The sequence below is a fragment of the Paroedura picta genome, chromosome 7, assembly GCF_049243985.1.
Source record: "Paroedura picta isolate Pp20150507F chromosome 7, Ppicta_v3.0, whole genome shotgun sequence".
Lineage (NCBI taxonomy): Eukaryota > Metazoa > Chordata > Lepidosauria > Squamata > Gekkonidae > Paroedura > Paroedura picta.
Window position 1 is genome coordinate 106,007,749 of NC_135375.1, and position 26,213 is coordinate 106,033,961.

General features: G+C 46.9%; 1 protein-coding gene across 2 annotated transcripts in view; it reads right to left on the bottom strand.

Moving 5' to 3' along the window:
- Positions 1 to 3,327: 3,327 nt before the first annotated feature.
- ZFYVE28 (zinc finger FYVE-type containing 28) overlaps positions 3,328 to 26,213 on the bottom strand; it is a 35,998-nt gene continuing 13,112 nt past the window's right edge. Inside the window, exons 7-13 of one of the 2 annotated variants that reach the window (XM_077345935.1) lie at positions 26,106 to 26,207; positions 22,883 to 24,202; positions 15,131 to 15,255; positions 13,898 to 14,014; positions 11,650 to 11,754; positions 9,439 to 9,542; positions 3,328 to 6,862 (exon numbers count right to left, since the gene is read on the bottom strand). In XM_077345935.1, the coding sequence (XP_077202050.1) occupies positions 6,731 to 6,862; positions 9,439 to 9,542; positions 11,650 to 11,754; positions 13,898 to 14,014; positions 15,131 to 15,255; positions 22,883 to 24,202; positions 26,106 to 26,207 (2,005 nt within the window). In that variant the 3' untranslated portion in view covers positions 3,328 to 6,730. Of the gene's footprint in view, positions 6,863 to 9,438; positions 9,543 to 11,649; positions 11,755 to 13,897; positions 14,015 to 15,130; positions 15,286 to 22,882; positions 24,203 to 26,105; positions 26,208 to 26,213 lie in introns of both variants that reach the window. The other variant, XM_077345934.1, reaches the window with a different exon arrangement.

Sequence of the window (26,213 nt, forward strand, 5' to 3'; positions counted from 1 at the left end):
TTAGCAACAGCGCGTGGGGGCCCGGCCCCGCGGCTCGCCCATTGGCCGGCGGGGGCCATGCAAAGCACAAGGAGGCGTGTGATTGGCCGCGGGGAGGCTATGCAAATGAGGGTGGGCGGATGCTCCCAGCCAATGTCTCGCCAGAGGTGTGCCTGCGGGGGGCCTGGGGCGGACCCCTCCGAGGAAAACAGATGGCGTCATCGCGGCACTGCGCCTGTGCCGCGTGTGGCGGGGAGCTACCTCGGTAGGGGGCACCCGTGATGTGGACAGGGCCCGTCTTTGGAGGGAGGGTTGCCAACCTCCTGGTGCGACCTGGAGAACACACACACACAGAGCTCATCTCCAGAGTGCAGAGGTCAGTTCCCTTTAAGAAAATAGCTCCTTTCAAGGGCTGACCCAGGAGAAGCCAAAAAACTGGACACATTTCTGAGTTACTTCAAGCAAGCGATGACAAATCTCATTTTAAATACCCCTATTTAAGCTGTTATCTTTGCTACTAACTAGGAATGTTTCTAAGCTTCCAGACCCCCAAAAATGACAATTTCAGCAGGTGTTTTATAAACAGCCCAAAGAGGATGGGCACCCAAAAAGGACATGTGGAAAACCTACATCCGGGATCCCCAACCCTTTGGCACACGGGGCCCAGATTAGCATGCCCAGTGCCTAAAGAGGGCCACATCTTAAACCAAAATGTAACAAAATTATTAACCACCTGAGGGTGATAGCAGCACACAAGAAGGTTGGAGGGCTGCACAGGGTTGGGGACCCCTGCCCTACATCATACCATGGGGAAGTCCCTCACCTTGCCAGACTCCAACCTCCTCAGGTTCCACCCCCCAAACCTCCCAAAAACACAACAAAGGAAAAAAGAATCTGCCCAATGGACTCCACTAGGTGGAAATTATAATAATAAAGCAATAAAAGAGACTCTTAAATTTTGATTAAGCCATTGGACACATTCTTTTTTCCTTTGATCTGTCGGTGTGGGGCAGGCAACCTTACTTGTAGGTCATCTGGGGGAGCAATGCTGAAACATCACTTCCTATTGATTTTAAAGAGAGATTGCAATGTGCTAGGAATTCATGGATGTCTATGTTAAAAATGATAAAGATCTGGGGAATTTCTGCAAAATTGGCTGGATATTGTTTTATGTGGGAGTTTTAGAAGGATGTAAACCGCCACGAGCTGGTTGTGCCAGGAGTGGCGGTCAATAAATAGAATAAATAAATAACACCGGACAGTCCAGGCATTGTTGATCGCCCCCCGCAAAAAAAAAAAAGAAAGAAAAGAAAGAAAATCTCCAGAATCCAGCCCGGCCTGGAGGGAATTCACCTACCATCCCACAGGGGCGATCAACAATTCCCTGGGTAGGCAAGGAAGGGCCGCAAGAGACAAACACTGGCACATCCCTTCCTGCCCACCCACTCACCATCTGCCTAAGTTAATAAAATCAGCATTTCTGCCAGATGACTATCTAAAGGTAAAGGTATCCCCTGTGCAAGCACCAGGTCATGTCTGACCCTTGGGGTGACGCCCTCTAGCGTTTTCATGGCAGACTCAATATAGGGTGGTTTTGCCAGTGCCTTCCCCAGTCATTACCGTTTACCCCCCAGCAAGCTGGGTACTCATTTTATCGACCTCGGAAGGATGGAAGGCTGAGTCAACCTTGAGCCGGCTGCCGGGATTGAACTCCCAGACTCATGGTCAGAGCTTCAGACAGCATGTCGGCTGCCTTACCACCCTGCACCACAAAAGGCTCAATGACTATCTAGCCTAGTCTCTGCTTACAAGCTTCCAAAGAAGGAGAACCCACCACCTCCCAAGAAAGCCTGTCCCACTGAAGAACCACTCTGTCAGGAATGTCTTCCGGATGTTTGTCCTGCCGTCGTTTTTCAAAAAGAGTAAAAGCTTATACCCAGAATTAAACTTTATTGGTCTTAAAGGTGCCACTGGACTCAGACTGTGCTCAGACAATTTTGAATGCGCCATCTCAGATCTTATATAGCCTGGTCTGTTTTTTGTTGCTGTTGTTTTTCCACCTTAGACACTTCTCTAACCCAGCTGCATCATAGTTTTGGTGCCCTCTGCTTTAGATACGTCACAAGCCATTTTAGGTGCATCTTGTAACAATTTCCTTTGGAGGTTTCCCTTAGGACACTGTCCCCCCCCCCAATGTTTTTTTAAAGGGGTTACCAGCAAAATTAGGGGCTGAACACCTGTAGATTTCCCTTTCAGAGTAGCTTAGTGAAGAACAACCATTCCTCTCCAGATCCTACACAGGATGTGAATAGGTATATTTATGAATGTTGGAAAAGTTCTATATTACTGCTCTGTTTCCCTAGTACAAAAACACATGGAATCCACCAGGCATTTGCTTGAAGCCGACTGACTCAAAACATGTACTGATCCCGTTTCCCCCTCTACTCAGACTGAGAGGTCAAACCTACCGAGGGATTGTCAAAGTTGTTGAAATGCTGTTCTAGCTGATAGGTTATTGTTATTTGTTATATTGATATCCGTTATATTGTTATTGATACTGTTCCATGTCAGTGTTCTATATGTTTTATGTAAACTGCCCAGAGCCGTAGGGAAGGGCGGTATAAAAAAACATAAATAAATAAATAAGTAAATAAATAAATAAGTAAATAAAAAATAATCCTTGTGCCCTAAACAGTCCAAAATTCCAGTACTTATTATTATCATTATTATATTAGATAGATTTATTTCCCACCACTCTCGAATTGGCTCATGGCGGGTTACATGTCATAAAATCCCCACTAAACCCCCCAGTTACAACATAATCCCCGACATGGCGGAAAAACCCTCCCCACCTGCCGCTATTAGAGGGTGGGGAAGGAGGTAACATGGATACTCATACCTGGATACTCGTACCTGGAGGGGGTACGCGGCTTGCGTTTCTCTTTGAACCTTGGACTTGTGGTGGGGTAAAACATATGTACAGACTGAAAATGTCCCAGTTTCAGAATCCCATAGATTCAAACTGTGGCTCTCCATTGTGGACTGTATACTTGGGCCTTTGATTCTTGGCCTGATACCACTGATCCTGTTATACCCGTGGTCCTGTCTAGACCCCCCATGGTGCTGGGAAGCAGGAGAAATGAAAGGTGGTTACATATTGGGTTTTGATTCTTGTTAGGAGTCTAATCACTGGGAATACACCTGTCCAAAAGCCCCTTGAAGTAAACTAGAAGCATAATTCATCCTGCGCAGGATGTTACCGGAGACTTGGTACTGGGCGGATGGACCAATTTAGATTTGATTACGATGCTCAAATGTCGTCCATTACAGGAAGCAACAAACTGGAAGTTCTGGCATTTTATATCTTTATTAAGATTAGAAGACCAAAGTCTTTCCCCAGGCAAATAAGTATTGTAATTGATAACTGATTGTGCTTTTCGTTAAAGAGACTCAGGAGTTATTACATAAAAAATAAAACATCTGACATTCTTAGCTATCATCTGTAGATAACGATTCTGTATTGCACCATTTACAAAAGTAAACCAGCTTTCATAAATTATAGTCATTATATTAAATCAGAGTCCGTTTTTTCCCCAAAGCAACTCTTTGTATACATTAATTTCACAGTTGGAGATTGTTATACTTTCTTTTTAACCCTAGAAAGGAATAATAAATATCATTTTTATAAGAATAAATCTTTAACAAACATTACAGCGTACAGCCTGAGACTTAAGCTTTAATAAAGTATCTTTGCTTTGTCAAATCCTTCCAATTAGCATTGGCAATCTGTGCTCAGCTAAAATGTGAACAGAGCTATTCTGCTTTAGAGTGTTTTAGGAACAGGCTTCATTACAAATGTTATGCTGAAGCAAGGTTAGTCCATAGAGAGCAACAGGAACTGTGTATAATCTTCCTTATTCTTTAAAAATTAAACTTTTATTCCGTTATATGGCTAATGTGTATAGGATATAAGTCACATTGCAAAGAGTAAATCTGTGAAGTATACAGGCATGACTGTTCTCAAGTAAGGATGCTCCTTAAATAGTTTCCCCCCCCCCTTTCTTTTTGGTACTGCAGTGAACTGCACATTTTTATAACTCTGATAAGAACACTTGTGCCCCAGCACAGACTGAAGTGTCTCTCATGAATGCATGCATGCAGGAATGCCGGAAGCCGTCTGCTACTGAGCCCGTGATCTCTCAAGTCAGATCAAGAAATGAGCAGTGACTCACAAAGGTTCCCCCCCTGCCACAAATTTTGTTATTCTTGCTCTTTTCTGCTGCTCTCAAGGTAAGCATTGCCCTGCAGCAGCTCTCCAGGGCAGTGGTTCTCAACCTGAGGGTCAGGACCCCTTTGGAGGTCAAACGACCCTTTCACAGGGGTCGTGGCAGGGCAAGCAGGTTGGCGGGGGGGGCACCATCCACACAACAGCCTTGCAGGGTAGATAGAGATAGAGCGTTTGTCTGTCTGGAGCGGTGGAAAACAGCAAGATCGGCATGGTGGGACAAGAGGCAGAACTGAACTGAGAAACCACAGGGAAATAAACCAATTTCTATACAATCATGAACAATGGATCTTCACGCCCTTGGTCAGTTTCAGTTTAATTTCTGCAAAAGAACACTTGCCTAATTTAAAGTTCCATGTAGAACATTTCTAGCGGCGGCAAAAAAGAGCACTGAAGGGAGAGTGCCTGCCCCTTCAACAACGTGACATTTGGGCAGGAAAATCACCTTCCCTGTGAAGGGAAGGGGAGCACTCTTGGGAGCTGATTACAAGTTTTTAAAGCCTGCAAAAGCGCAGTCCCATGTGTGCCTGTGCAGAAGCCACAAAAATGAACAAGAGTCCAGTAACAAGTTAATGTCTAACAACATTTATGGCAGAAGTTTTGTTGGTGAGCAGTGACTGACGAAAGCTCCTTCCCTGCCACATTTTTTTTTTTTAGCCCTTAAGGTGCTTCTGGACCCTTGTACTTTTCTACTGCTACAGACAAACACGGCTACCAATCTTGATCTATCTTCAGTGGTCTCAGAGAGCTTCAGGGAGCAGTCCTTAGCAGGTCTACTAAAAACTGAGTCCATCTTATTTAATGGGGTCTTAGTCTCATAAAAAGCCTTATAGATTCTTTGCCGTCCATTTCCTACGCCTAACCATTTTGGTTTTAACAATAATATGTTACTGATATATTCTTGGATTTTTTTTAGAATTCTATTCTAAGTGCTGCAAATGAAGTTTAGAAAGCTACTATGTTGCAAACTACTTGTGCAGAAGCATCTTAGCCCTGTTAAAATGTATTTTTAATTTTTTTGCTTTGGTCATCTTTGGGCGAAGAAGAGTTCTTTGCAATTAAGGAAAAATATTTCCACCTGACGGGAAATGCTCCATGCAATTTTTTTTTTTTGGGGGGGGGGGAGTAAAGAAAGAGACATTATTCTCCGATACAGAAAGAGGCAAAATTCCTTGATAGCTCTTAGGAGGAAAAATGGGTTAATCAGATTCTGGAACACTGCCCAAATGGCAACATTAATTGAAATTATATACAGTATTTGCTGGCGTATAAGACTACGTTTCCCCCCTGAAAAACATGCCTCCAAGTGGGGCGGTCGTCCTATACGCCGGGTGCACTTCAGTTGGGATAGACATAGCTGCCCATAGTACTGTAATGTAATGTCACAAACTCTATATTTTGAGTGGAAATGTTGGGGGGTCGTCTTATACGCCCAGTCGTCTTATACGCTGGCAAATACGGTACATTTTTTAAAAGAGCTAGAATCTTTTATGCTTTGTATTCTAAACATTAGCTAGCCAATATGGGTTTTCCCTTCCCTCAGTTTCTACAGAACATTCTCCTGTATTTGTGCATAAATCATGCCCTTCCCTGGGGGGAGAAACACTTTGTTTTAAACACATAAAAACACCTGACAGGAGCAGTTTCTTGTGTCTGAAAGGGAAACACCTTGTGTTCAAATGGAAATAAATGTCCCTTTCCTCTCTTTTCTCCCCTGCATTTTGTCTGGGAACTCTGCCTAGTTGAGAGGGAGGTCCAAACTGATTATTGCCCAGCTAGAACTGACTTTGGGTGAAGACCCCCCCACCCCAGCAGAACTAGCTAGGGGGGGGGGCATTGTGCCCCTGCAGGGCAGTGGCGCTAGAACCTTTATGAGCTACAGGGCTAGAGTAGCAGACATGCTGAGTGTGGAAAAGTTTGCACCAATTACCCAAGAAGCCATGGCAGGTGGAGACACAGGTAGCGGCTCTGTGGGGGCACCGTGAGCCACAACTGTTTAATGGGCTGCAAAGCTTAGCACATAATGCAGGAGCTTGGGCTGAATGCAGACATAGTTCAGGAATGAAACTTGTCACATCAGGATGGGCCATGCTCTGCTGGCATTATGCCAGGTCACAAAACCAGGATATACGGCGAGGACCGGAACAACAGAAAAGCTGCCCAAACTGCCTAAATTGCCTAGCTTTGCGGTCCATTCTCTCCGTGTTGCTGACACGCTTTGGATATGCGCACATAAACGCCATATTAAACATGGAAGACGGGAATACTGTTTGAGCCACAAGTGCTTCACATCCCACTTTGCCAGTTTAATAGAATGCAGCAATAAATAAATAAATGAACTGAAACAAAAGGGGTCAAAGCTTTCGTCCCACTTGCCCTTCCAAGCGTGGTCTTCCTTTCGGGTTTATTCTCGGCAGCCCCTGCACTGGGGACGGTGCGAGATCCGTTCACGGCTCTGCCGTTTTATCAGCCGTCCCACTTGTCTCTGTAAAAAGGTGTCACGTGGAACATGTAGCAATGAGTGCAAACCCGAACGGGCTTCATTTGGCCGTAGCGAGGTAACGGAGCAGAGTGAGAAGAGCAGCGAGAGCAAAAGATCTGGAAAGACACGACAGAACTGGTTTCATTTTTCTACATGCACCTGTTGGTTTTTTTTTCCAACCACCTCTGCTAATTGCTGCCCATTAACATGCTTTGGAGCATTTCAGCTCAAGCTGAACCCTTTCAGAAAAAAAAAAAAATCGGAGTCCAGTAGCAGCTTTAAGCCCAACAAAGATTTATTCAAGGCGTGAGCTTTCAAGTGCAAGCACTCGAAAGCTCATACCTTGAATAAATCTTTGTTGGGCTTAAAGCAGCTACTGGACTCTGATTTTATTGTGCTACTTCAGACCAACAAGGTTACTCATTTGAACCTTTCAGAGAAGCCTTTCATGTCTATAGTCACTGACTTGGACCCCGTCTGAAATGTCTATGGACAGAAGGGATTTCTCTCCAAGGGAAATGACTTTGTTGCAGGGCAAATGCTGCTTCAGCTGGGGGAATGATGCGGAGGTCCGTTGGAGGAGGGGGGGGGGATGTGCTAGCAAAAATCACACAAACATAAATACATACACACCACCTTTCAGAAATTCCCTGCAGGATTCCAGACACTACTTACAGGGGTGGTGAGGTAAAGAGCCCTTAGTATCGTTATGGAGAAACCCCACAGATAAAAGTTTATGGCCAAGGGCTATCTTGTCCACACTGCCTCCTGCCTCAATCAGATCTCCTCGGTCATGGGCAGGGAAAGCGTTCTTGAATAGCTAAGCTATTCTGGTCTCTTGGGAGATTTTATACATGTTTTTGAAGCCTCACCCCTGTACAGAGAGGTAGGAATAAATGCAATATAGACAAGAGTCGGATGCGGGGGGGGGGGGGCATGGGACTCTCCTTTGGAAGTTTTTAAGCAGAGGCTAGATGTTGTCTAACAGAAATGCTGATTCTGTGAACTTAGGCAGGTTCTTAAGTGGGTGAGCATAAGGGACTGTGTTGGTGCTTGGCTCTTGTGGTCCTTTCTAGCACACTCAGGGAAATTCCGATTGCCACTTTGGGGTCAGGAGGTCAATTTCCTCCAGGCCAGACTGCTCAGGGATTCTGTTTTTTTGGAGGGGGGGGGGCAGGTAGTTGTAAGTTTCCTGCATTCTGCAGGGGGTTGGACTAGATGACCCTGGAGTTCCCGTCCAACTCTACGATTCTAGGGGGGAAAATGTGTGACTCAATAAATCTTACAAGTAACAGAAGAATTTGTGTGTTCCAACTAGAGGTTAACATTAAACATGAAGAAAAGTTCTTCTCTACAGAGTCTTTAACAATACTCATCAAAACAATCAGGGACTGCAATTCTAGGTAATATCTAGTTTCATTGTGAGACTTCCTCAGCTTTGTAATCTGTAACCACTCCTGCAGAGCGGTAATAATAAAGCCCTAAGGGGTAGGTGGGAGGAGAAAGGGGCGGGGGCCTGTCCATGATAAAAACTCAGAGGCCAAGTGGCCAAGTGGCCCCACCCTGGACTGCCCGCCCTGGCCTTGAACCTTGCGCCCCTGCCCAGCCAACCAGGATGCCTGCCGCCACTGCGACGGCCGAGGTAAACCCACCTGCCTCCGTGGCACCCCCCAACCACCCTCCGTGCTCTTCCCCCCCACCTCGCCCCCCCGACCCGCCGCTGCTCTGCAGCAGTTTCCCCCTCCCAACAGCCCGCGATCCGTGCACCCACGCACCCACTCCTCTTGACCCAATGCTCTTCCCCCGCCCCCACTCCCCTCCCAGCCCATTTCCCTCCCTTCTTCCTTCTTGCTTCCTTAATTCATGCATTCCTTTATTCCTCTATTTCTCTATCTCCTTCCTGGCTGTCTCTCTGGCCCGCTTTCGACCTGCCTGACTTTCTCCCCCCCTTCCTTTCTTTCTCCCCGCTTCCCCTGCCCTGCGCACCCACGCACACGCCCCCTCTCCCCCCACCCCCCTCACCACCCCCCCAGACCCTTCGCGACCCCCCCTCCTTTCCCCCCCTCTCCTCCCAGTCCACCTCCCTCCTTCCTTCTTGCTTCCTTACTTTATGCATTCCTTTCTTCCTCTATTTCTCTATCTACTTCCTGCCTGTCTCTCTCCCTCTCAGTTGCTCTCACTTCCTCTCTTTTGACCTGCCTGATTTTCTCCCTTTCTCCCTTCCTTTCTGGGAGTGTCTGGGTGATGTCACTTCTGGTGACATGTGACTTTGGGGCATGGCAGGGAGGCACTGCCTGCTGATACCACTTCTGGGGTCTCTCAAAGCCTGAAGAATGTTTCAGGGGTTTCTCAACTGTAAAAAGGTTGAGAAAGGCTGAGTTAGGGACTCAAATGCCCCTTCGTCCGTGGAAGCTTGCTGACTGATCTTGGCCAAGCTGAGTTCTTATTCTAGCCTAGATCACAGGGTTGTTATGACAGGATAAAACCAGAGGAGAGAGCTCCAGGGTGCAAAGAGCAAGGCTTGGGCAGAAAGACGCCTGCCCAAAGAACCTTTCTTCTGTGTTGAGTTCAACCCCCACTTGAGACAAGCGTAGCCTTTTGAGAGTACAGGAATAGCATGGGCTAGGCTTTTTGCACTCTGCACACATTTCCCAAGCTAGCCGTGCATCAAATGTGACCTTAAAAAGATTACTTTTCCGCAGCTCCTGCAATGGTGCTTCCTGCGAATGACAGTGAAGGGTGCTTTGCATGCAGTACAGCAGCTGCAGGCTTCATCTGGCACCCAGTCAGGAGGATCTGGAGGGGAACAGAGCAAAAAAGGATCAGGATTTCATGTAAAAGAGCCGGTTGACCTTAACAGTCATCACATCACATTATTCCATAAAAACACTAAGCACGAGAAGCGATTAACACAGATAATATTTTTTTTGGTGTGTGTGTATGGGTGGGTGGGAGGGTTCAGTTCCCTCACCCCAGGTTTTGTCCTGCACCACATTTTTGCAGTTTGATTGATAGTTGAACCATGAGCCTGCGCAAACCAACTTGGTTCATATTGGGTTGTGAGCCATTTAAACTTCAAACCCCTGCTTTCTGCTCCCTGTGGCCACCACTTTAGTGTTTAAAGCTGCTCAGAGCTGCAAAGAGCAGAAAGCAGGGATAAACCCTCACTATCTATTCTTCACAAATTGCCATGAACTGCACCAAAATGCGTGGATGTTCATGGCAGTTCTTCAGTTTGGAAACATTGCTTTGTGAGCCACAAACCAGACAAAATTCCTGATGGACTGATAGTTCGTGCTCATCTCTGCCCCACACCTTTTCCTTCATATGAACTTGAAGCCTCCTTCAGACCCTCAGCCAACAAAGGTCTACTCAGGTTGGCAGTGGTTCTCCAGAGTCTTTATGCAGAAGACTTCCCTTTGAACTGGAGATCGCAAGAAGATTGAACCTGGAACCTTCTACATGCCAAGCAGAGGCTCTTCCATTGAGTGAAAACCCAGAAATGCACAGCCACACCAGCATGTGTGCGAGGGAGAGAAAGGTCCAAACTAGCCACTACATCTCACGCAAGCTGAGTTGGGGTTCAGTATTGTCTACTCCAAGGGTGGCCAAGCTGCGGCCCTCCAGATGCTCATCGACTACAGTTCCCATGAGACCCTGCCAGCATGCATGGTAACTGTAGTCAAAGAACATTTAGCGAGTCACAGTGTGGCCACCCCTGGTCTACTCTGACTGCCTAACCCAGAGGTCCAAGTGCAGGTCTCTCACACGACAACAGATCCTGTTAGCTGAAGATGCTGAGGACTGAACCTGAGGGAACTGAGACTGCCCAAGATCACACACCTGGCTGCATGGGGAAGAGGAGTAGGGACTCATACCTGGTTCTCCAGATTAGAGGCTGCTGCTCTTAACCGCTACACCAAGATGGCTCTACACACACACTCTCTATTTAGTTATTTGTCTTCTGCCCTTCCCCGAGGGCTTCAGCAGATCACAGTAGAAACACTATAAATGTATGGTCCTATGCATATTCGTGAGATGTGGAGCAGTACAGGGATGGCCAAAGTGTGGCTTTCTAGATATCAGTGGCTCATGGTAATTGTAGCGCATGGACATATGGTGAGCCACAGTTTGGCCAACCCTGGTACAGCCCAATGTCATTAGATCTTACAAGCTAAGCAGGGCAGGTACTTCGAAAGTAATGGCAACCCAACTCTGCCTTGAAAACCCTATGGGGATGCCATAATGTGGCTGAAACAACTGTACTTTACATATACACACATTCACATTCTTAGTTGCTTTCACAGCTTCAGACCTGCTGCTTCCTGTTTTCAGGCTTGCATTTCAACTACTAGTTTAAAATACTTTTCACTAGTTTGCCAAGGCACTAGTTTCCCAATCCTTGTTTAGAAATACCTCTTCCCAAATAATTCTGAGTGTCTGTTCAAATTCTAATGAATTCATCTTCTAACATAGCGATCCCCAACCTGTGGGTCGTGGACCACATGTGGTCCTTCGACTAATTGGAGGTGGGCCCCGAAGGATGCCTTCCCCCCCCTCCCGGCCCTTCATCCCCCCCAGCCCTTTACAACACACTTCATTGTTGTGGTGTGTCTGTATCTTATTTTGAAGGGATGTTTAAACATTACCATAGCGATCAGAGAGTGTTAGGGCAGTAGTTGAGAGTAGAGGAGTAAACTACCCCCCCCCCCAACCGGGCCTCAGTAAAAGGTGTTGAGTGGTCCCCGGTGATAAAAAGGTTGGGGATCACTGTTCTAACAAACGCATTTTAACCTTCATGGAATTTTGATAAAATTCACTTTTATTTCCTTGATTCTGATTAGCAGCCTTTCTAGTATGCACAATTCAGTCCTTGAGAGTTTTCACAGAAATGAGCAGGTACCTTCAAAGTCCCCACCCCTGGGTTTGGATGTGAATTCTGAAGAGGACACAGTCTCCTGACACAAAACACAATCTTCTAGTGCTGCACTCCTTAAACAAGGGTTGACTGGAAAACACAAGAAAATGAAGCCATTAGAACTGGCAGGGATAATTAGTCCTTTCAAATTAATTTATTAAGATACACCAGGAATTCTCAACCAGGCTTTCATGAAACCCTGAGGTTTCGTGATGGCCCTGGGTTTCTTAAATGGGTGGGAGTTAATTAATTTGTATGATTATTTTATTTGTTCAATTGTGTCCGACCCTTGGCGATTCTATAGGAAAATCTTCGCAATGCGCCCTGTCTCTGACTGCTTCTTTTAGTTGGTTCATGGTCATCCCTGTATCAGCTTTGATCATGTTGAGCCAGTGGATCCTTTGGCGACCACATTTCCTTTTGCCGCTGACCATGCCGAGCATTAATGCTTTTTCCAGCGGGTTTGATCGCATGATGTGTCCAAAGTAAGTGAGCTTTAGCCGTAACATCTTCCCTTCTAATGACATAGTTGGTTTGCTCCTCTCTCAAACTGTCTTGTTGGTAACTTTGGCTGTCCATGGGATTCGCAGCATTCGTCTCCAACACCATAATTCGAAAGCATCTGTTCTCCTCCTGTCTTCCTTCTTCAGGGTTCAGCTTTCACATCCATAGGTTGTTATGGGGTAAACAACGGTGTTTGTTTATTAAACATTTATCAGGAGATATGACCATAAATGCTCATGTTGCCCTACTTCCCCGCCCCCAAATGACCCATGATGGGTGGTGGGGAGGGGAGGGGCCCCGGGTGGGCCTCTCCACAGCTCTGCTTCCCAACCCTATTCTGCACCATCATGCTACTTCTGGGGTTTCTCGAAGCCTGAGGAATGTTTCAGGGGTTTCTCAAGGGTAAAAAAAGCTGAGAAAGGCTGGGATACACTATTACTATGCTTTATTGTATGTGTTTATTGTATCAATTTTTTAAAACAAACACCATAAAATATGTCAGGCTTTTTGATGTCTTGGGCTACAGGTCATAGAATCATAGAATAATAGAGTTGGAAGGGACCGCCTGTGTCATCTAGTCCAACCTCCTGCACTATACAGGACATTCACAACCCTATCGCTCATCTACTGTAACCCGCCACCCCCTTGAGCCTTCACAGAATCAGCCTCTCCGTCCGATGGCTCTAGCCTCTGTTTAAAAGTCTCCAAAGATGGAAAACCTACCACCTCCCACCTCCCAAGGAAGCCCATTCCACTGAGAAACCATAAGGAAGACACAGGAGATCACTCCCAACTTCCTAATGGAGCATCTTTCCCTTTGCAGCAGGAGGAGTTGGAAATGTAATTTTTGCTTTAAAATGAAAACTGCAAATTCAGATAACCTGGTACAGATGTTGTTCTACTGTAATCCTTATCCATGGTTCCTCTATATATTTGTGAAACAGCCTGGGGGGGTGGAGTGTGTCTGGCTGTCCAAGTTGGAATAGGGCCAATCAGGGTTGGCCCTGCTCCCTACAGTTCCCGGCCTTTCTCCCTGAACACTAGCAACATTCCTCTCAGACGCACCAGAGACAGAGAGAGACACACAGAGCCCTGCCAGACTGAACACGAGCCCTCATTCCCTCCTATCGCTCCTGCTGCGAGGGAGGCAGAGAGAGAGAGAGAGACAGAGAGAGCTACCCCAAGCTGCTGACAGAGACACTGAGAGAGCTGCCCCTGTTGCAACGGAGGGAGAGAAAGACAGAGAGAGCTGCCCCTAACTGCACACCAGCCCTACTTCCCTCCTACAAACCTGCCCTGATTACCTGCTATGCCTCCTGCTGTGAGGCACACTGAGACATGCAGCGAGAGGGAAAGAGAGACACACACAGAGAGATCTGCACCTCCCGGTGTCCCCTGGGTCCTAAGCACCCATTGCATTCCTGCTTACAATGGGATTTCTTGCTAGTATTGATATAACACTATTCACTTGCTTTGGCAAAGGAACTGATTTCTGTGACAGCCAAACCTCAGGAAAGTCCACCAGCCTGGCATTTTCTGGCTATGGGGTTGGCTCCACCACCTCTAGTGCCATCAGCGGGGCATGGTCACTCTGCCAACTCAAACAATTCTCTGTTGACTGATGACTGAGAAGCTCAATGTTAGAAATGCAGACCGCTGATGCTGCTTATTTAGACTTTACAGATCTCGATGCGGCAAGAATGAATGGGGAGGGAGGGTTCATGTTCACCTTTTTTTTGTATCTTCTGGTCCTCCGCATCAGCCTTCGTTGCCATAACTTCAAACAAGGTCTTCAAAATACTTCGCAGGTCGCAGGCATAGTTGGTCTGGAGCTGGTCAGCTACACCTAGCAGATTTGGGCAATGGAATATTTCTTTAGGAAACGTAAATGCCTCCTCTCCAAAGACCCACTTGGAGTAGCTCAGAAACTAAAGATTACAGTAAAATGACACCCATTAAATTATCAACAAATTCCGAAGCCATTAAAGACTGTATTAACAATTCAATCTTGAGTGGTCTTTACACCTTTCTGCTGCCTTCAGTGGACAATTTTGGGGATAGTTTTGTCACCAGCGACCTCCCCCCATCCCAGCCAACGCTGTCAAACTGTGTGGAGGGGGGTCAGGGGGTGCCACTACCATGGGTTTCTGTGTGTGGGGGTGGGGGGAGCTGCCAGCTTCTAGCCTGCTTTTAAAGCAGGCTAAACCGCTAATTCATTAATATTATATGCTGATTTCATCAGTTCCTAGTCAGTGAATGTTACTTGGTATAGCGGTTAGGAGTACGGACTTCTAATCTGGCGAGCCGGGTTTGATTCCGCACTCCCCGACATGCAGCCAGCTGGGTGACCTTGGGCTCGCCACAGCCCTGAGAAAGCTGTTCTGACCGAGCAGTGATATCAGGGCTCTCTCAGCCTCACCCATCTCACAGAGTGTCTGTTGTGGGGAGACGAAAGGGAAGGGGAATGTAAGCTGCTTTGAGACTCCTTCGGGGAGAGAAAAGCGGCATATAAGAACCAACTCTTCTTCTTCTTCCATAATATCAGGACTCTCTCAGCCTTACCTCCCACACAGAGTGTCTGTTGTGGGGAGAGGAAAGGCAAGACAAATGTAAGCCACTGTGAGACTCCTTCAGGGAGAGAAAAGCGGCATATAAGAAAAGCAGCAAATAAGAACCAACTCTTCTCTCTCAGCCTCATCCACCTCACAGGGTGTCTGTGGTGGGGAGAGGAAAGGGAAGGCGAATGTAGGGCACTTTGAGACTCCTTCAGGGAGAGAAAAGCGGCATATAAGAACCAACCTTCTTCTGATAAATGTCCTCTCCCCCAGAGATCCCATTTTATTTGGATAGGAAAATGCAGTTATGATCCTCAGTTCTAGCGTTTAACTCCTTGCTCTCATCTTGAAACTGGTTTTACAAAGCATTAGATGAAAAGCAATCAAAACAAAATAAAGTGTGACACCTGAGATGCAGACAAAGAGCCGATGGATGAGGTCATTACTGCTGTGAAATCGAGATCGGATCTTTTCTCTCGTGGAAATTTCAGCTGTCCGTAAGGCAAGTTGGGTTTCTTCCTGACTGATTTCACTGGATGAACAGGAACGTGGAATTAAATAACTAGAAGGCAGAAAGTAATAATTAAAGGGGAAGTCAAGTCTATTTTCTTAGCATTTCATCACATCAGTGAAATATTTCACTGCTGGAGAATTCAAAAGTACAGTACCAAACAGAGATTAAAAATCGTTACATTAACTGAAGTGGCCTTTAAGTCGTTCTAAGTCAAAAATCTCCAAACTAGGAGAGGAGGCGGAGCCATGGCACTTGGATAGCTCGAATACTTCGAGCTCCTGTTCCACTGAGGGTCAATCACTGCTGTGATTGACAGAATCGGGTTTTGGGTACGCTAACCCAACCATAAATCTTCTCAGGAATTCCTTGTGAATCTCTGGGGCCTCTCTGTTCCGCAGGGAAATTAATCTCCCACTGGAACGTAAGCTCAGTGTGCACAGGGTCCAGCAAGCGCCGTCCGCCATCTTAAAATCTTTTTTCCTTTTCCTCTTTTTTCAACTCTGCAATCTACAAAGCTTATTTTAATCTACAAAGATAATTGGATACCTCCCAGCAAGACCTTCGACTCACCACAACTCCGGAGTGAAAACATCTGGCAGACATCAGAGCCTACAAACAGTGAGTGGGGTTTCCCTCGGCACCTTCTTCCCTGGAATGAACTCTCGGCGTGGAGAGTTGCTCTCGCTAATCCAAACAAGCCAGAGTGACAGGATTTATTACCACTGAGGGGGTGAAGCAGCCAAATTCCAAGATATTGAGTCATTAATCAACGCAGAGATGCAAGTGCTTTTCCGCTTCTCCGTCTTCACTTTTCCCCCCGTTTCTGGCTCTGCTTGATGCCACCTCATCATGAGGCAGGCTAATTTTCTTTTCTAAGCGAAGAAGGACTTAAATCAACTCAAACTAATAAATAACAGTTCTTATTATATCTGTTTTTGGTCTTCGAAGATAAGAGAGATTAGAGCCGTGGAATCTCGCGAGAACTAAGCTCTAGAAACATTCCTTTAATTCAAAACAGACTGTTGCTTTCGTTAGGACTCTGTAGGACCTCTACTGGCTATTTGCAAAATTGCAAATATATTTTGGAAACAACATATGCATAACTGATTAAGTCTAACAAAATTCCAAACCTGGAACATGTTTTCGTTTAAAAAATTTGCATATCTTCTAGATAAACAAACACAAGACCTGAAAGAATCTCTAAATGGTTCACTTAAAAATATGCTCATGGAGTTTAAAGGCATTAAGGAAGAAGTCTCTAACAGGAATGATGAACCAATAGTAGTGGCTGATGATAGCTTTAAACAAGATGGAAAATTACCAGCAGAAGAGGAATCTGAAATTATGGAGATGGAAAAGGGGATGTCGGAGTCTTGCAGCTCAGATAAGGACACCCTACCTGAGAAGATATATAGCCACTCCAAAGCAACAATACACAAGAAAGACATATGGATCTGCGGTGAAAGCAATCGATTGAAAGGAGCTTCATGGAAAAACATCTGTACTGATTTTGGAGTCCAGGAGGTACAACTGCTTCAAGATTTATCGATGTATACTTCGAGGGAAAGACTACAACTGTACTTTCCCAGCCAAAGACCAATAGGACAGAACATTAGTCAACGGGAGCCACAAGACGTAATAAGCCTCGAAATGAGACCTCCTTAAGAAGCTTGGGGAATGGAAATGCAACACAGTGGTCGAAATTCCTTTCCTCTTTTACCTCCTGTATGTAGCCATATAGGCAATATAACTAGTTAAGAAGTTAATCTGGGGTCTAAGATCTTTTAAGTAAGCTGAATCTGTATTATTAAACCTAATTTCGCACTGCCTACTAGCTCAAAATCAAAGCATAACTAAAAGGAGACACCTAATGGAATGGGCTTATATTATAGTGTGGGGTTTTAGATTTCCTATGATAGCTGAATTTGAATTATCTAGCATATCTCTGTAGTGACTTTCAGCCTAAATTTAAAGCATAACTAAAAGAAGGTTTTTAACTGAGGAGGTGTAAATATAACTAACGAAAAATCTATTCTATTAATTAATGAAGACTCCATTTTATTATTTCTGGTATTAACAATGTATACTTATACATATTTGTTTCTCTTCTTTCTGTACAATTAAGTAGGCTTATTCTTTTTTTTTTTTCCTTTTTCCCTTTTTCTAGTGAAAATGTGGAGGGCTCTAGGACTACGTTAAGTATAAACTGTTTATGATTGTTAAAACTATCAGAAACTATGCAAACAAATGTTGAAACGATGGTAACAAGGTAGACTTCTCTTTTTAAATGTGGTGCAAACGTGAAAAAGTCTATAAAAAGTCTATAAGCTTTGGGTAAAAGTCCATAATATTGTAGCCAGTTTATAATCTTAAATGGAGAGAAGAGGGTTTTTAAGATTGAAACAGGGAACCAAAATGTTTTTCCACAGTGCTTCCTAACCCACATACAGAGCTTCTTCTTCTATGCAACGACGGCAGAAAAACTAGAATTGGCCAAGAAATGGAAAACGTAAGAACTACCCTCGACAGAAGACTGGGTGAATAAACTAGCTGATCTTACCAAGATAGCCAAACTGACACTAAGAGGCCTTTCAAGAACAATGGGGCCCTTACCTGAACTATTTACAAAAGGGATTAAAAATGGGGAACCAAGTGTATCAAATGAAGAGTATAGCTCTCCTTTTTTGTATTAACAATGTAGATTGCATGTATCTCACTGTCTTCAACTCTTCAATTCTGGAAAATAAAATAAAAACTTTCTATAAAAAAAAAAAAAAAAAAAAAATCTCCAAACTATTTGGGCCTGGGGGTACACCTGGCATTCTCACACAGCCTGATGCATGCACACGCAAAGCGGCTGACGCAGGAGGTGGAGCCCATTGCAAAATGCCTGTCAAAACTTACCTTCAGTCACACAGTGAAGATGCTTGTGTTGTCCTGGCAGCTGCTGCCCAAGCAATATTTTTTTAAAAATCTGCACAGCCAATCAAATCTCCAGTGGCCCGTGAGAAACCTTGCTGGTCAAAAGTCCCACCCCCTTTCTAGGAACCTTGGAAAGGCAACGGTGGCCATCCTGGCATCCGCAGATGCCATCCTGGGGACCGCATTCTAAATCCACTGCACCAGAAGATCATTTAAAACTATTACCCTGCTATTACAACTGTCTAGCACTGAAAAGGCTGGCTGGGTGCAGACCGACGGAGCTTCAGCAGTGCTGCTGCAGAGGATGCTTGCGGGTCACTGGCTGCGTTCCAAGGAAGAACATTTAGAAATCTATCCCTGCAACGGCAGCAGGGGGGCGACACGGCTGCCACCATGCGCATGCCACTGAAAAGCTTCCCCAGTCCCTGTGGCAACATCTCCAAGTCATTATGCTTTTGTTTATGGCCACATGAGCACCATGCCTGCTCAACATTGACAGTGGCTCTCATGGAAGGGTGCCGTAGCATGGGTTACTGCAAGCACTGACACAGGAAATGCACAATGTGACCTTTTCTGCACCAGGAATCCAGTCCCGTACAGCACTCATGCAGTCGTAGAGCTAATTTCTGCTTCCAGACGGTGTTGGCACAGGGCCAATGAGGGCCTCCATCATGCCAGGCTTGGGACCGCCTCAGGCCGGCACCGACGTCATCCGGAAGCAGAAATTAGCTCCACAACTGGACATGCACAGCACCAGGGCAGATTCCTGGTGCGGAAAAGGTCCCAGTCATTGCTAGAACTTACAGCGCAAGAAGAGCTTCTCTGAAGTACTGTTGAAGAAGAATAACATGTCAAGAGGCCATTAACCAGCCAAACTGCAATGGGCATTCTGAAAAATACCCTTTTAATTTCGATCTGCTCAAGTCAGGATACCCCTGATGCATGCACAATGTTTCCCATGCATGCACAATGTTTCCCAATTACTCATATCCCGAACTGTCTCTTTTGACAACTCAAATGAACATACGATGCAGCCATCTGTAGTTTATCTACGTTACGGTACATTCTACATGACGGCGGGGAAAGCAAGTTGATTCAGCCGCAAAAACTGTTTCCCAGCTTCTCTTAGCTGAGAGTCGACCCAAGCCAGGGTCACGTCAAGTCTAGACTATTGTGCCACACTCTACCCTCAGGGTCCTCAACCTTTTGGAGCCTGTGGTCACCTTTGGCCTTCTTACACAGGACAGCCACAAGACAGGACAGCTGCCGCACAAAGTGAAACCAGCCGCTGAACGGCTGCCGCAGCTCCCCTTAAGTCACATGCTGAAGGTTTTTGTGCTGCTGTGGCAGCTGCTGCCAATCAGGTCTCCAGTGGCCAACCATCTAGCCCCACCCACTTTCTAAAAGCACTTTATTTGGCTTATATACCACCCTTCCCGACAAAACGGGCTGTGGGTGGTTCACAAAAATCATCAAGCTGACGGCCAATGAATAGTTAAGATAACAAAACAGCTACAATCTTATTTCAAAACACTCTCACTGCCCCACCCCCAACAACAACAGCAACAACAGATGCACCCATTTACACGAAAGGAGGCAGTCCTGTGCATAGAGAAAACCAGCCGCCTTGCTGACGCAATTGTAAATCAGGCAGGTTTCGGGACTTGGCATCTTAACGCCCAATGAGGACACCACACACTGGGTGGGTCCCAGGAAAGGTGTTGGCAGGTGTGGCTGTGCCCGTGGGCACTATGTTGAGGACCTCCACTCTACATGGATCTGCCCATGAGGACAACTTGGAATCTCCAGACTGTGCAGGACAAGCACAGATCAGAAGGTATCAGGGGCTAGTCATAGCACACATGCCACACCTGTTCAACAATCACTGCTCTAGTTACAGATTAATACCTGGGTTCAGTTCAAGGGGCTGGCTACTGCCTACAAAGCTCTTCATAGACGAGGATCAGCGCATCTAAAAGATCACCACTCCTGAGATACCCCACTGGACAGCTGCACTCACATGAGAAAATGGGTAAAACCAACAGCTGCCTGGCTTCCAGTGCAAGGATGGCCAAACGATGGTCCTCCAGATGTCCATGAGCTACAATTCCCATAAGCCCCTGCCAGTGTCATGCAGGCAGGGGCTCATGGGAATTGTAGTCCCTGGACATCTGGAGAGCCACATTTGGCCAGCTCTACTCTAGTGGAATTACCTGCCTGGCATGGATAGGAAGACTCCCCAATTTTGCGCTGCACAACATACAAAATGGAATTGTGCAAGGAGTCATTTTTACAAAGGAGATACAGAGGTAGCAACATGGAATTGTGTAAGAAAGCACTTGTTTGTGCTGGGAAAGACTTGGAGCTTTCTGTAAGTTTTCAAAGCAATTTTCTTTTCCCCTTCCCCCCTCCTATTCACAGAATATTATATCATTTCTCTTGTACTTTAACACCATGATCCAATTCTATTGCACTGCGTGTTGTCTAATGGTGCAATCCAGTTTTATTGAATGGTTTATTGAAGATACCTCACTCCTGGCTCAACTGTTTCTAATAAATTGATCTCTTAAAGCCCAAGAAGAGGGGTGTTCAAACTGCACACGATTGGCTCTCAGCTGTAAGGCGTTGGCAAGCTTTTCTGGCAGATAAAATCTTGATGATCTGCCATGACCTTTCCCCAAATACTGAGGCAGTGATGCCTCTTGGCTGTCTCCGGGAGTGGCTTTGGACAGTTCCAGGGGCCACACCCAAGCTGAAGTGGACAGAGGCTGACCATGTACACTGAGGCTGACCATGTACATGTCATCTAGAGCAGGGGTAGTCAACCTGTGGTCCTCCAGATGTTCATGGACTACAATTCCCAAATGCTGGCAGGGGGTCATGGGAATTGTAGTCCATGAACATCTGGAGGACCACAGGTTGACTACCCCTGCTCTAGACCCCTGCTTCCATGGTTTTTGAAAGCAGGCATTGAGAGGATCCGGAAGTAGGGTTGTGCGTTTCGGTGCGCTTTGGAGAGCACTGAAGCCCAAAGTGGTCAGTGCCACGACATGGAGGCGGTGGCGCGCCAGCCAGCGCCCGCGCGCTGGTGCAAAGCTCTGCCCCTGCATGCGGGCGCCAGCTGCCGCACCACTGCCAATGCCACCTCTCCCCTCCACGCTGCGGTGCTGGCCACCTCAGGCTTCGGTGCTCGCTGAAGCGGCCGAAGTGCACAACCCTAATCAGGAGGCTTCTTGAGCAGACTGTAAATCTGTCTCCATCCTCAGGGACTTTCCTGGAGTGACTGAAGGAGGCATTGGTCTCCTGAAAAAATCATCACTTGATCTGTTGGGTCCTTCCAACTACTCCCCAGTCTCACATCTGGCATTTCTGGGTGAAGTGCTTATGCGGACAGCCGCAGATCAACTTCCCGTTATCTGAAGAAGTGAGCGGTGACTCATGGAAGCTCATCCTCTGCCTCCAATGTTAATCTTAGAGGTGCTCCTGGACTCTACGGCTACTGATAGTGTTGACAGGGTTGTGCGTCTTGGTCTATCCCCCTGAAAGACATCTATCTATGCTTTAGCAGGGGTAGTCAACCTGTGGTCCTCCAGATGGCCATGGACTACAATTCCCATGAGCCCCTGCCAGCACTGACTACCCCTGCTTTCCAGCCCCGGAAAGAACAAGGAAGGAGAAGAGTCAGACTGCGGCTCTCCCTCACTTGACCATACTCCATTGGTTGTGACTAGGGTTGATCGCTCCGCCGTGCTTCCTGAGGCGGCTCTGGTGCTCGCCAAAGCATGCCAGAGTGCGCAAGCCTAGTTGTGACCAGAGGCTGGCTGTGACAGAAGCCAAACAAACCAAGAAACAAAAGCATGGTGCTGCTGCTCAACACATGAGTCTGCTGTCCACACAGATGATCTCTGGGGAGACCAACCTTGGCTCCCGGCTGCCTTCATTCCTTCACAATGGAGCTTGCTTTTCATCCAAGCTCACTGAAGAAATCTTTCTCTGCTCCCCATGGCGCCTGAACCCCGATTCCAAGAGAAGTCATGAGATTAAAGAGGGAATATATCTGCCTAGGATTTACCCCCCATCACGACGCTCAAATAAGGAGAAGCAGCACTTATCAAACTTCACCCTCTTTTAAAGGGGTAGGTACCCTCTCAAGAAGGCCTGGCAAACTTTGGTTCTCCGGCCCACGATCCTTTAACTTCTTCCACCAGTGAGTTTGTATTTCACTACTAATTCTAAGCTGAAGGAGACTTCATCGGCTGCCCTGCCCTTTTCAACTCTGCACTTCCATTTTGTCCTCAAGCCCCTGCTTTTTCCCTTCCTCCGAAGCTAAGTAGAGTTGGCCCTCATTCCTACTTGGATGGGAGACCACCAAGAAAGTCCAAAGGCTGCTATATGGAGGCAGGCAATGGCAAAACACCTCTGAGCCTCTCTTGCCTTGAAAACCCCACAGCAGGGGTGGCTGGAGCGTGGTTCTCCGGATGTTCAGGGCCTACAATTCCCATGAGCCCCTGCCAGCACATGTTGGCAGGAGCTGATGGGAACTGTGGTCCATGGACATCTGGAGAGCCACAGACTGGCCACCTCAGCCCTACAGAAGTCAGCTGCCCCCTGACAGCACTTTCCACACTCACAACCCCCCGCCCCATTGCTAGAGGGAAATCTGAGACCTGTTAGTTTCTACCCCATTTCTGGGTCAGGAAAAAAAATTGCAGGAAGTTCTTACTTTGAATTTGTTCTGGATTCACCATCCTTTAACATCCTTTCATCCTTGTCTTCGCTAGCCTCCGATGCCTTTTCACGTTCCCGCCTTCCTTCCTCAGATTTCTGTGGTCGACCGAGGGCTTCTTGGTTTACTTTGGGTCCGTTCTCTGCTCTCCAATGGGAAGTGGAGGAGCATGATGAGCCCTCAGAGCAGCTGGAAAGAGCTCTGGGAGAGTCCCTTCCCGCTGGCAAAATGTGGGGTTCAGTTTTTGATCTCTCTGGTACGGAGTCCGTGCCGGCTGGTTTATCCAGCTGACTTTTCCCTTTTAATTTGAGTAAACTGGAAGAGGAGTTTATAATTTTCCCAGGGAAACTATTTGTCTTTAAAGCTCTGCTGTCCTCCCTGCCACCCTGGCAGCTGCCGCAACACACGCAGGAACTGACAAGGCAATTTGTGGCAGCCACGCTGGGCTGCTGCAGCTCTCCCTCTTCGTCCGCCGAACAAGGCGAGTCCCCGACAGAGCAAGCTTTAAGTGCTTCTGAGGATTCCGAAGGGGGAGATTTGGGATTGAATATAACAGTGGCAGATATCTTCATCCCTCCAGTCCGGTGAGCGATCAGTTCCGCCGTTTCCGCGTCGTGAGGGTAGGCGTCCCAGGCACTGAGGTACAAATGAGGATTGGGACCTTCGAAACAACTGCAGGAGTTCTGAAGTGAGGTATCAGCCAGCTGCTTGCCTTCTTCGATGTTGTTATTGAGGAGATCACCCTCCCCTCTCCCCTTGAAGAGAGGGCCTCGTGCCGTCGGATGACCACAGTCGCACAAGAGAGGGTCGCCGCACGGAACGCTGTGCTTCAAAGCGTGACAGGCATCACACAACATGTCGCTGGACGAACCTGTCCCAGAGAGAGCTTCTACCACGCCATCTAGGTCATCGATGAGAAACACGCTCTCCTCTTCGTTACGCGAGTTGTTCAGGAGAACCAGATCCGGAGAGTCGCTTCGGCTGCCGCGCGTGCTCCTTGCGCGGAGACCGCCAGCGGGAGGCTGGCAGTCCCTGGGCGGCGAGAGCAAGGAGGACATCTCATCGCCTGCTTTGTGAACCATCCGGCTCAGCTGCTCCAGCTCTTGCTCGTCGTACTGCACGGAACAGGCGAGCTCCGCTTCGGTATTCGGGGCCTTTTCTGGGCGCTCTTCGGATGGTAAAGCCACCAAGAAGTTCGGCACGACGACAGAGGACCCTTGAGGACCTGACCTCTCGGGAAAGTCAAAATCCTGGGAGATGCAGAGGTTACATTCCAGAGTACACAGCTCCTCATCTGTGAGAGTCTGTAGTAGGTCCCTAAGAAAGGAGCAAACAATGCAGGATACTGTAAGCTCGACATGGACATTCAGACTGTTCACAACTCTTGTCACCATATGAAATCAGGTACAGAGAGGACATCACTTTGAATCTTTTGATTCATCATGTGCATGAGATCTGCTAGGAAAAGCGCATGAGACAGCTTGACTCAATCAAGGTGACATGAAACCTCTGCCTGCCACGTTTGAATAGCCGTGGCTTTTTTTAGTGACTTTTTAAGACGTTGCCCTCATCTGTCCTGCAGGTATTCCCAACTTCTTTTTAGCCTGGGGACATCATTAGAATTCTGACACCAGGTGGTGGGCGTAGCCACAAAAGTGCAGCCACAGAAGGACATCACGTGAGACAAAGAGCTGGGAACAAAGAGGGAGACAGTTGCCTCTGAAACATTATTTTAATCTGCGCTGCCAATCAGATTGCCTGTGGCCAATCGGAAAGCTTGCTGTGCGGGAGCTCCACTTTCTAAAACCATTTGGTCAGCACCAGATACGGTGTCAGTGGGCACCCATGAACACCACTTTGGCTACCCCTGATTTGATGCATGAAGAAGTCACAGATGAGTTCCTGCTTAAGCACTACCTTCTGCCTCCTTCTGTCCCCAGCACAGATGAAGGCCCTCTGAGATTCGTAAACATTCAGACCAATTCAGGTGGGCAGCCACATTTGGAAGCAACAGAACTAAGTTTGAGTCCGGGGGCAACCTTTATTTATTATTATTATTATTATTATTAATTTTTATATTTCTAGCCTGCCATTCTCAATGGGTTGTGGCGGGTTGCAACATATATAAAAACCCCAATAAAATTCCTCTAAAACCAAAAACTACAACAATTCCCAAGATATCCAGAAGCAGAGGATGAAATATAACGAAATTCGCTCACTATCCACCAAGGGGGGGGCATGGGGTCGATGACCATAAACCCGGTCTAAGAGTAACCCGGGCGGGGGGGGGGGAGTGTCCAGCTCTTCCTTAGCCCGCCGGCCTCAACCATAGACCTGGTGAAAGAGCTCTGTCTTACAGGCCCTGCAAAATGCTGAAAGCTCCCACAGGGCCCATAGCTCTTCCGGGAGCTCATAACAAGGCGAGCTATACTGCTTTGAGTTTGGCATGAACAGATTTTAAAGGGGAATATAAATCCACAATTGTTTCCAATTTCCAGGCAGAAGCAGGCACTAAAAATAAAGAAATAAGAGGGAGGGGGGCACGCACACATACAGCTTCCAGTCCTGCTCTACAAGTCTTACAGTGACCCCCTTATTCTCTGGGGTGTAGGCAAATCCTAAGAGTTTCCAGCCAATGAAAAGTCATGGATCCTGTGAGAGAGAGTTGGGGCAGGGCAGTTAGCCAATTTGTCATTTAGGGCTCAAGCAGTGATACAGAGAAATAGGAAGTGGATGAGGCATCATGTGTTAGGCAGGTCAGTCTAGCTTAGGGAGACAGTTGGTTAGGAATAGGATCAAGAGAGCATCCTGAGATGCTGGCTAGCCCTGTCTTCAGGATCTGAGTCAACGGGCGGCCAGATTGGGGAAGTGTAAGGGCAAAACAGAGAAGGGCCATGTTCCCAGTATCCCTGTCGGCATAGTGAAGGCAGCAGCAAAAGGGGCAGGGATCCCCAAATGTTCAGTGAGCCTTTCTTAAATAAAGCCATCTCTTTCACTAGGAGAAACAGCCTGCGCTGGGATTCTTACAAGAAGTGTGCCCCAGATTAATTGAGAAAAATGTTACACTCATCAAACAGAATAAGCCACTTAACCCTTCCACGGAAGAGACAATAAACGCATCACTTTGTTGGTAAAATAATTCATCTGTGAGACTCAAGACAAAGAGAGAGAATGAATGAATGAACGTACAAGAATGCAGCATTATGACTGAGTGACTTGCCTTATCTTCCGTAATAAAGTGTGGAAGGGCCTGAAAAGCTCAGACATCTCTTCTTGTTTGCGGTCCAGATTCAAAGGTCCTTCTGAGTAAACAACAAGGCCGCTGCAA